General features: G+C 43.0%; 1 protein-coding gene across 1 annotated transcript; it reads right to left on the bottom strand.

Moving 5' to 3' along the window:
• Positions 1-9,753: 9,753 nt before the first annotated feature.
• On the bottom strand, positions 9,754-11,569 carry LOC110940131 (cytochrome P450 86A1). The gene has a single exon (XM_022181689.2). It carries the CDS (start codon positions 11,515-11,517, stop codon positions 9,973-9,975), a length of 1,545 nt encoding a protein of 514 aa, XP_022037381.1. The 5' UTR covers positions 11,518-11,569; the 3' UTR covers positions 9,754-9,972.
• Between the last annotated feature and the right edge of the window lie 327 nt (positions 11,570-11,896).

Below are 11,896 nucleotides of genomic sequence, written 5' to 3'. Positions count from 1 at the left end.
GCTTTGGCCACTGGGTTGGCTCCTGGAACAAGGTCGATTCGAAAGTCGATATCACGACTTGGAGGTAATCCAGGAAGATCATCAGGGAACACCTGAGGAAATTCTCGGACAACAGGAACATCCTTGACTTCAACTTTCCTTCTCTTGTCCGTCTCCGCTACAACAATGTTGGCCAAGAAGGCTCGATATTCCTTGCGGAGATATTTGCGAGCTTGAAGACATGACATGAGCTTGAGATCTTTTGCAGTAGTTTCGCCATAAACACATAGAATATCACCACTAGCTAGCACAAAACGAATCATCTTATCGGAACACACAACTTCAGCATGGTTTTCACGAAGAAAGTCCATGCCTACTATGACATCGAAACTTCCGAGCTGCATTGGAATGAGATTAATCGGGAATATATGATTGTTGAGCTCGAGAGTACAATCACGGAGCACAGAATTGACAGCAATGGTTCTTCCGGTAGCGACTTCTACTTCGAAGGATGACGAAAGATAAGAGCGCTTACGTCTAAGAAGCTTCTCAAATTCAAATGACACAAAGCAGTTATCGGCTCCAGTATCAAACAAACATGATGCATATATACCATTCACAAGGAACGTACCATTGACCACGTTGTTATCAGCTTGAGCCTGGCGTGCGTTGATGTTGAAAGTTCTGGCGTGAGCGGCTTGTTGTTGAGGCGGCTGTTGTTGTTGCTGGGGTTGTTGAGCTTCTTGTTTCACCACTCTGTTCGGGCACCGGTTTGCGAAGTGGTTAGGGTCACCACATGCAAAGCAGGTCCGAACATTGTTTGCCGGGGCCTGTGCAGCTTGAGGAGCTTGAGGAGCAGGTAGCAGGGCTTGGTTAACAGCGGCTTGAGCTTGCGTTTGACGAGGACCATAGCGGCAATTCGCAGTGAAATGCCCGTAAACGTTGCAGTGGGTACAGTAACGGCAGGCCACACCCACCGGGTGATGATAAGAACATGTAGCACAGAGTGGGTGGGGGCCGGTGTACGCACGCTTAGCCGGCGGCGCATTGATCACTGGCGCAGTGCGCTGTGGTTGTTGCTGTTGTGGCGGTACTGACTGAAGAGGAGCAGCATTGGTTGCGGCAGCGCAACTCTTGTTCTTCTTTCTTCTTCTCGAGGACTTGGAGGCTTGAGCAGTAGGGTTGTCGGTTGATGCGGCAGTAACTTGATGCAACGACTTGGATGGCTTATCCCAGACACCAGCCTTAACTCGCTTGTCGTTAATCTCGGCAGCGAGTAGGTAGGTTTCCTCGATTGATGCGGGTTTGGCGGCGAACACAAAATCTGCAACACAATCCGGAAGAGCACGGATGTATTTCTTGATGGTCATCTCGGGAGTCTTGACCTGGTCTGGACAGATAATGCTCAGTTGTTTGAAACGGGCGGTGAGTCCAGCGTTGTTGCCCTCCTTCTGCTTGATGGTCCAGAACTCATCCTCCAACTTTTGGCGTTCGTGGGGAGGACAGAACTCGTCCAGCATGATAGCCTTCAGTTCCTCCCACGTTAGCTCGTAGGCAGCGTCGTTCCCGCGCTTATTCCTTTCGGCTGTCCACCAGTCCAATGCCCGCGACTGGAAGACACCGGTAGCATTGAGAGTTCGAAGATGTTCCGGGCATCCGCTTTGACGAAGGGTAACTTCCACAGAGTCAAACCAGTGAAATAAGCCTGTAGGGCCCTCTTCACCGGTGAACTCCTTCGGTCCACACGCCTTAAATTGCTTGAAACTGAACGGAGCTTTGCTGGATTCAGTGAGGGTTCGGGATTCTTCCGACGACTTGCTGGTGTTTTCGTACACCTCACTGACAGCTTTCGCTACAGACCTTGAGATGAGCTTGGCGAGACGTCGGTCTCTCTTTTCCTGACGGGAAAGGTTTTGGCGAATTCTTGATGATGACGACATAGTCTGCAATAGACATCGCCATAGGGCTCAACACAACGAATTCGAATCTCGCACGTCTTAGTTTACTAAAGCTTAGAATCACGTCGCATTTCACGTCATGTAACACATATAAACACATAAGCTCATAATCATAGAGGCACATAAGCACAGAAGCAATTAGAGCACATAAGCAATTAAGCAAATAGAGCACTTAATTTCCTAAACACGTACGAAATTTTATCACAGAGGCTGTCAGAAAACAGAAACCTATAACCACAAGTCGAGTGTCGTTCGTTTTGCATATCGGATAGCATCACATTGTATCGTCTAACTTGGTCGTATAGCGTAGCATAGCATACTGGTTTCGTTTAGATCACTTCAACAGGGGTTTGAATCGAGATAGGATAGCAACAAAAGTCACGCAGATTGATAACAAATGGAGCAATCAACGAATCTTAAAACACGTAAACAGGTAAATCATATAAAATCAACGAAGCAACACTCAAAATCGGAAAATGGATTGTCTGCGGCTACTAGACTTTGACTAACCATGGCAATTTAACTATTCACAGTTGACTTGTCGTCACTTTCGACTCTAGGGGACATGTTTCTGCCTCGATTCTTGGGCATTATGCATGCGCATTCTAGGCCATACTCGTGAGTTCAGGTTATTGGAGTCCGTCAATTGCCTTGGCGAGATAAAGTAAAGTCGGAATAACTGCCAAGGTTAGGGTTTCACCCCTAGCTCAGCAATTTCTTCCTTGTTTTAAGAAAATTTAGAGGAAAGTTTTCATCAGATTACGGGTTTCAGCCCTGATTTGGTATAATTCTCCCCCGTTTGTTGATAGAAAATCGCACAAAATAATTGGCAAAAATTTGTAATTTAGGCAGGAATTTGCGGGTTTCACTCCTAATCCCGTCCAAACTACAAAATTTGGCTCGGAGTTCGGATGTAATGATAGAATAGAAGGAAACAACATAAAATAAGCACATAAACTTGGTCTCTTGGTTTCTAGCTATAGTCTAGGTCTCTAAGACAGCGATCCGGACTAGATCGTGTCTAACCTAATTCCCTATAGTTATGGCTCTGATACCAATCTGTCACACCCCAACCGATGGCGGAATCATCGGGGCGCGGCACTGAGCGAAACAGATTGTTCAGAAGTTTCCACAACAACTATCATACAATTCAGTTATATAACACGTCCCATACCGTGTCCCAAACAATAACAAGTTATCATAGAAATCAACTAAACAATATGGGAACTGTTCCGACAACTCAGATTCTTAATTATTACAAACCGAATTTAAATATTGCTTTAAGACTTCTAGACGGCTAACTGTAGATCTTACTGACTACAGGTGCCAGTACAAGATCTACAGATAATTATGGCCCTGGAGCAGGTATGTGGACACTGTCCTAAGGTCACAGGCTCCTAGAAGCTTATTATTGCCTCGCTTCCCTAGCACGCTAGTAGCTTAAACACCTGTCACATACGTTAAAATAAAGTCAATACATATAATGTAAAGGTGAGTACACAAGTTTGATATAGCATATAAAGTTCGAAAAGTTTACGCATAACCAAGCACGTACACAAGGGCAAACGATGCATGTAAATTATCAACATGGGACCATCGATACCAATGACTTCGAGTTGACTGTCCGAGACAGTTCGCAATACATGATTACCACTGTAATCCATGCAAGTAATTGTCCTTAGCAACCCCCGTGTGAACGGGTGCTGAGTCCAAACTATAGTACTACGTTGCTAAAGCAGGCAGATAGCACTCCACGTGTAAACATAATAAACAACAATCATTTAGTCAAGTAATACATGCAAGTAGGTTAGCGTTCAAATAGTTTGTGTCGTTTGTGAATTTGATAGATTACGTATGTAACACCCAAAAGTGCTGAAAGCAAAAAGGGATCGAGTATACTCACAGTGGTTGGTTGTGGATTGAAAAGAGCACTGAGAATAGGTTAGCCTGAACAGTTTGATAACAATACAATGAGTAATGCGGGAAAAAGTGAACAGTGGAAACTGGATCGGATAGACCATTCGATCGGACGGCTGTTCGATCGAGTGGGCTGTTCGATTGGGTTAAAATCCGTTCGAACGTCCCGTTCGATCGGCCGGCTGGCTCGATCGGCTGGTCCCTTCAAGTGGATTGTTTCTTCCTTTGATGTGAAGGATGTGTTTGTGTATGATGGTTTGTACTACCTTTCAAGTTGGCCGATCGAACAGTCCGTTCGATCGGTTGGTCCAACCGATCGGTTAGCATTTCATTGTTTTTCAAATATGTCACTCGATCGGTTGGCATGCTCGATCGGGTGACATTCCAATGCTTCGAAAAGTCTAAGTGTTTTGAAGTGTAGTATCTCATGATTCGAGTAGTAATGATTACAATCGAGTGGCTCGATCGATCGAACAGAACTCTGTCAATATTACACCTTGTGAGTTTGGGGGACTAAGTGCTAGTCGATCGGTTAGCCTAGTCGATCGGCTGGCATAGTCGTTCGGTTGGGTTGTTCGATCGAACAGCCTAGCCGTTCGGCCAGCTTCTCGATTCGGTTAACCTATCACTTAACACTTGGTTATTCCCGTTACTTGGTGATGCTTTAGAGATATTTTGACTACGAGTTGAACCACAAAACTGAAGTCCCCACTTAGTCCACTGACTCGAGCAGGAATCACCCAAACTCGGTCAGAGACGGTTTGGAACCTAAGTTTAACGTTTAACCCGAAATCGGTATATCTCTCGGTAGAACCCGAATCTTGAACCATGCGTTTGTTTAGATTGATTTATAAATCGGTTCAAGTCTCGTTTTCACCGTTTTGAGTGTAAAAGAGTTGAAAGATAGATGAAAAACCCATCTTCCAATCCTTTTCCACCGTGAAATGTTAAGATCTTTGGTAGATTTTAGGTTATTTATGTGGAAATCGGTTAGATCTAAGCTATTCATGGTGGAATGATGTCAAAACTTAGTGTTCTTGAAGAACACATGATGACATCACCCAAGAACACCTGGATCTTGGTGATTTCATGGATGAAATCCAAGTTTTGAAAGATAGAAAGATGTAGAATCGATTAATGAACAAAAACGTACAAGGATTAGAGCGAAATACTCACCGGTTTGAGAGAAATCTGAGATTTAGTGAGAAGAAGAGGCTGGTCGGTCAGAGCTTTTCCAAAAGTGGAAAGTTTGACAAGGACAGCCCTATTTATAGGCTTCCAAAAGAGGAAAGGGTCAGCTGATCGAACAGCATCCCTGATCGAGCGGCTGCCCGATCGAACAGCCTGTTCGATCGGCTAGCCTGTTCGATCAGGTTGCCCTGTTCGATCGGCTTGCCTGGTTTTGAGTGTTTCGCGACGATTTTTTGATATTTCGAGTTCGATAGTTGAGGAGTAGAGCAGGATAGAGTTTCTATTCAAATTACTTTCAGTCCCAACTACTATATCTAACATACAAGCATCCTTACAACCTATTTTCAAAGTCGGTTTCGATTGAGTTTGATTATCCTTCGATTCTTGATTGATTTGATTGATTCACCACACTCTTTAACATAAAAGTAACATGCACAAGTAACACGTAAGGCACACACACACGTATAAAAGCATTAAAATTATCCACACTTGAGTTCGATGATTGATTTGATTAGCTTGATTATTGATTGACTAGCTTTATTGCATTGTTACTTCCTATCATTCACAGTCGGTCGTTGATTCACAGTTCGATTATCGGCCGATTAGTTTGATTATACAACACTTACTCCAAATAATATGAAGATCAAAATGAAACTAAAATGAAATTAATCTTTATTGATCTTTAATTCCAATAACAGTCAACTCTTGACTTTGACTTTGACTTTTGAGAAAACACGGGGTGTTACAGTAGTGGTGAGCACCGTAGTAAAGCAACAGTTAGGAAAGCTGGTAGCAAAAAAATCGGTTGCCCATTTTCATTACTCGCCATCCGGGACGTGACGAATGACACGTGGGAGTTAAAAGTGGACAACGCGAACCATAACCACGAACCTACGACGAGTCTGTTGGGACACGCTTTTGTGCGAAGATTTACTGAAGCCGAATACAAGCTAGTGGAGCAGCTAACTGCTCAAAACATGGAGCCACGTATCATATTTCAAACCCTAAGAAAGCAGTTCCCTGACAGCCTGCATGTTCAGAAAGACGTGCAAAATGCGGTACAAAAAATTAGAGCGACACTAATGGACGGAAAGACTCCTATGCAGGCACTGGAAAGCCTGCTGCATGACCACCGATTCATTTACGACACCCGACAGGAACCCAAAACAGATGTCGTAACAGAGATTTTCTTTGTTCATCCTTATTCAATCACTATGTCGCGTGCATTCCCGCATGTGATGTTGATCAACGCGACCTACAAAACAAACCTCTACAACTTGCCATTTGTCCAGGTTGTGGGTGTGACGTCGACTGGGAAGTCTTTTTGTATCGCACATGCCGTTATTTGTAAAGAACGAAGGGGTAACTACGTGTGGGTGCTTGAGCGGATCAAGTCGATCTTGCATGAATGTATGATGTCGCGTGTGATAGTCACGGATAGGGAGCTTGCCCTAATTAACGCGTGTTCTAAAGTATTCCCAAACGCAACCAGGCTTCTATGCCAGTTTCACATCGAACAAAATATAGTTAGAAAGTGCAAGAAAGGGTTCGATAAAGAAGATTGGGGGAAATTTATGATGTACTGGCGGAGAGTGTGCGAATCTACTTCAGAGCCCATGTACAAGTACAACTTGGAGAAAATGTATAACCGACTCGTGGTTGCCAACCGAGAAAGTAAGTGTTCCTTCAACAAACGACTCACCCAATCTATTATAGTTTACACACGCTTTTACATTTCATTATTTTATTTTTATTTTTGCAGGTGTCTATGATTACGTCTACGAAAACTGGCTCAAATACTATAAAGAAATGTTCGTTTAAGCGTGGACCGATAAGTGTCGCAACTTTGGTCAGCGCACCACCAACAGAGTTGAGAGCCAGCACGCAAATTTAAAAAGATACGTTACGCGCGGGAGTTCATTGGTGCGAATAGCAAATTTAAAAAGATACATTACGCAAATTTAAACAGAATTTTTTTTAAACATATTTTTTTTAATTATTTAGTCGAAGTCGAACCGTAACCGGCGTTTGAACGACGTTTAAACCGGCAGCCGGTTGGGGCTGCGTTTGCAGCCGTAAACCGGCGTTTAAACGGCTGCAAACACAGCCCCAAAGGGCAGCGATTTCGCAGCCGTTTGCGGCTGCGTTTGCAGCCGTTTAAACGCCCGTTAGGGACCTACGCGACTTACGGTTCGACATGGACTAAATAATAAAAAAAATATAATTTAACGACGACGATCTTAGTTTTGACGCTCGTAAGGCGCGTACGGTCCTAACGAGCGTCGAAACTAAGTTCGTCGTTAAAATATATATTTTTTTTATTATTTAGTCGAAGTCGAACCGTAAGGCGCGTAGGTCCTTAACGAGCGTCGAAACTAAGTTCGTCGTTTTATATTTTAACGACGAACTTAGTTTCGACGCTCGTTAGGGACCTACGTGCCTTACGGTTCGACTTCGAATAAATAATAAAAAATATAATTTAACGACGATCTTAGTTTTGACCCTCGTAAGGCGCGTAGATCCGTTACGTGTGTCAAAATCCTTAACGAGTCAAAAATATATTGTTTTTTTATCCTCATTTAATCGATGTCGTCTGATTATTATTTACTGACTGGTTTCCATTTATGCAGGTATTTGCACAAAATGATTTCCACTTCGATCACTGCTCGAAACAAAAGCCGGGAGTGGTGTACGAGTGCTGACTTGTTCTTTTTATATTGCCTCTTATACAAGAGGCCGTGCGCTCTCGCTTACGGGTTGGCGCAGTACTTCGCCTCCGCGCATCATCGACAGGAGCGCGGAATGCTATTCGGCGGCGCCTACGTGACCAAGATAGCCCATTCGTTGGGCTATCATCCGGAGAACGACCGCGACCGTGTAGGCCCGGCGACACAGCCAAAGCGGATGGGGATGAACACAGTAAACGGGATGCAAATTACCAAAGACTTTCCATGCGGGAAGCGGTTAAAGAAACCGGACGGCACGCAATACGAGCTTACACAACTGCCAGAAGAGTTCCCTCTGTTTTATCCCCCGCATGATCCGGAGCCGCCGGAGCCGCATGAGCCGGCCGCCGTTCTTCCGCAGCCACCACAGCCGCGTGGACCACCCGGGGCGCCTCAGTTCCCACGCCATGTTTGGCCCGGTCCTGACCCGTCACATCAGCGTCTGCTTCGATACGTTGAAAGGAACAACTATCTGTTAGAGTGGGTGGCTGCGGCGCTGCAGCAGCAACGACAGCATGACGGGTTACCTCCACTACCCTTCATTGCGGATGCGGAATGGGATCAGCATCAGCAACAGCAGCATCAGAAGCAGCAGCATCAGGAGCAGCAGCAGTAGTATTTTATCATTTTGTTATGTATGGACAAACTTTTCTTGTATATATCAAACTTCGGTGTAAACGGTTTAACATATTTTGAAATGTTATATACTATGGTGTACATATAAAATTCTGGCAAGTTATATAAAATTCTGGCAGGTTATTTAAAATGTTTTGTTGTATAGATAAAGTTCTGGAAGTTTTAAAATTCAGGAAGGTCATATACGCTGCGTATTGACCAATACGCAGCGTATCAGGAAGGTCATATACGCTGCGTATTGACCAATACGCAGCGTATATAAAACTGGTAAACTTTTGATACTTCAAACCTATCAAAATGACCCCAATTTTGCAGATGTTTTATATACGCTCCGTATTGACCAATACGCAGCGTATTGGTTAACTAGTGTATATAATCTTTTAAGTTTCCAATACTAACAGCTCCTAGTAGGAGGATAAACTGGTTAAGGCGGTGCGGTTCTAAACGAGAGGTCATGAGTTCGATCCTTGCAAGGGCCGGTTCTTTAAAGAAGACCCCCCTTTTACCCATTTTTGATATATTTACACTTTGGTCCCTGTAGTTTCAGTTTTTACAAAAATAGTCCCTCAGTTGCAGTTTTTACAAAAATAGTCCCTTAGTTTCAGTTTTTACAAAAATAGTCCCTGACAGGGACCATTTGTGCCAATTTATGAAACATCAGGGACCTATTTTGTAAAAATTGAAACATCGGGGACCAAATTGTAAATATATCAAAACAAAGGGACCATTTGTGTCAATTTTTAAAACCGCAGGGACCATTTGTGTAAAAGTCAATACGCTGCGTATTGATCAATACGCATCGTAGACACACCTTGTTTTCTGTGCAATGATTGGTTATCAGGCACTGAGATCTATGGTTTATCTACGCTGCGTATTGGTCAATATGCAGCGTATTGGGTTAACCCTATACACTGCGTATTGACCAATACGCAGCATAGATAAACCCTAATTTTGCTAGGGTTTGGTGTGCCAATAGGCACTTTAGTGTGCCAATAGGCACACCCTTAATCAATTACTCATGAATCTTGTTTATTTTTCACGGAAAATAATCTTAGAAGATCGACCGGCTTCTTGAAATACTTAATCTTATAACAGGAGAGTTAGTGAAAGAAAATGAAAATAAAAATGAAAATTAGAGACAATAACGTGACAACATGACATTGATGTTACATAGTGATTTAGAGAAAAATTTCCTTCATTGTTAAATAATTATGAGTAAAACTCCAAAACTGATGACCATAATATTATATCGTATAATATATTAAAAAACGGTATCATCACAAACCTCAATTTATTTTATTGTTACAAAAACATATAATAAATGTAGTTAAATAAGAAATCAACGATGACTCATATTTGTTTAATGTATAAGTTGGAAAAGTTCGGTAAGATTTTCATCAAGCCAAACAAAGCATTACAATATGACGAATAGACCAGAAAATGAAGAAGAAAGTAAATACAAATTAATGACCAATACTAAACATTTGAACACACACATGTATCTGATACACGTTTATACAACAACCTCAAAAACAATGAATTCCCACTTTTACCCTCCAATGGCTCTATGCAGTGGTGAGATCTCGTGGGTGTAAGTATACCTTAAGACCATTCTTCATGAACAACGTCAAAGACATCTTTTGTTCCACCCGGTGTCCGGGAACCAACGACAGCCGGTAACGGAGGAGCACTGCGGACACCACCGATTTCATTTGCAAGTAAGCTAGATCTTTCCCCAAACATGTCCTTGGTCCGGCATTAAACGCCACGAACTTGTAACCGTCCTTAGGTGGTTCAAACCGATCTCCGGTGGCCGACAACCACCTTTCGGGTTTAAACTCCATGCAGTCGTCACCCCACACACTCTTCATCCGCCCGACAGAGTATATCGAGTATGTCACAGTGGAACCCGCTGGAACCCTAGTTCCGTCGGGTAGTATGTCGTCACTGATGACATACTTGAAATCCTCTGGTACGGACGGGTACAAACGGAGGGTCTCCGCTAAGGCCGCTTTTAGGTATACTAACCTATCGGCTTCATCGAATATTAGTGGATCCGAAATCCAAGCTTTCAAATCGCTGCCACGTGTGTCTTTTAAGACTTTAGTCAACTCGTTGATGATTTTAGATTCAACTGACGGGTTATTCATAACCAGCCAGAAAAACCAGCTGAGCGCGACAGATGACGTGTCGCGACCAGCCAACACAAAATTCAACGCAATGCGTTTCAAAACGTGATTTGGGAAAATATTCCCATCCACGTCACGTTTTTTAATAAACCTTGACAGAAGATCATCTGACGGGTTTAACTTACGGGCAGTTAAAGCCTCGGTCATGTAATTTTCCACCACTTGTAGGCTTTTTCTTAGTCTCATTTCCGCACCCATCCCAAAAAGCTTCTTCAACCGCCATAGAAACCCAGGGTACAACAGCCGTTGCAGTGTGGCCTCTGTGGCAGAGTCAAATGCGGTCGCAAAAGGGTTCTCCGAAAGCTCAACCGACAACGTTTCAGGGTCTTTTCCGAACGTCAACCCGCAAATGTTATCAAACGTTAACCGGAGCAAAAGATCTTGCAAATCCACTGGAAAACCCTCTTCAGAAGCTTTCTCCAAAATCCGCCACAACCGGGTTTTAATCGTACGGCTAACCCACCTAGCCATAGCTTGCCGGAGCGTCCGGGTAGTAAACTCCAACGCCGCCGTCTTCCGCTGAATCAACCACGTTTCTCCATCACTGTTAAATATCCCTTGACCTAAAAGATCATGAAACGCCGTTTGCCACGTGGGTCCTTTAGGGTAATTATCAAACCGGGTCCGGAGTATGTGTTCAATGTTTTTAGGGTTACAAGTGACCGTATAAAACCCTTGTTTACGTGCAAAGTATGGTATGGCAATGGTAGTAGTCTGATAAGTCCCGTTACCACCCGAGGACCGCAGGTTTCCCGCGATCCAGTCGTGGATTCGGGACCGGTTTAGGAAGAGAACCGGAAGACTGCCGAAGAAAGGGTAAACTTTTGGACCGGAAAGACGACATGAGAGGTGGTAGAACCATAATATATAGGCTGAAGTGGTGGCTACCACCATAAACATGATAATAAGGTCAGTTTCCATGGTGGTTTTTTGGTGTTGAATATTTTTTTGGTATGGATTTGATATGGAAGGTGGTGATGAAGGGTTTATATTTGAAGAGTATAGAGTATGGGAGAGGTGTCATTGAAAAGTTATTTAATTTTAGGAGTGGGTTGTTAGGAAAATATATTTTTGGACTTTGAATTTATTTGGAAATCTATGGTTGATAGGAACTTGTAGTTGATATTTCCATTTTTTTTTTTAGTTAATTTTCTGTCCGTTTTTGTTTATGACATGAAAATAGTTTTTTTTTTTTTTTTTTGAAGATTAAACTTTCATTAAAACAACACATGAAAATAGTTAATAATTAATGGTTATGTTGTATATTCACAAAAAAGGATTGTTGGGAGATCTTCTAGAA

This window comes from Helianthus annuus, chromosome 5, assembly GCF_002127325.2.
Source record: "Helianthus annuus cultivar XRQ/B chromosome 5, HanXRQr2.0-SUNRISE, whole genome shotgun sequence".
Taxonomy (NCBI): Eukaryota; Viridiplantae; Streptophyta; class Magnoliopsida; order Asterales; family Asteraceae; genus Helianthus; species Helianthus annuus.
The sequence above is the reverse complement of the archived record's forward strand: the minus strand, read 5'-3'. Positions and strand labels throughout refer to the sequence as shown.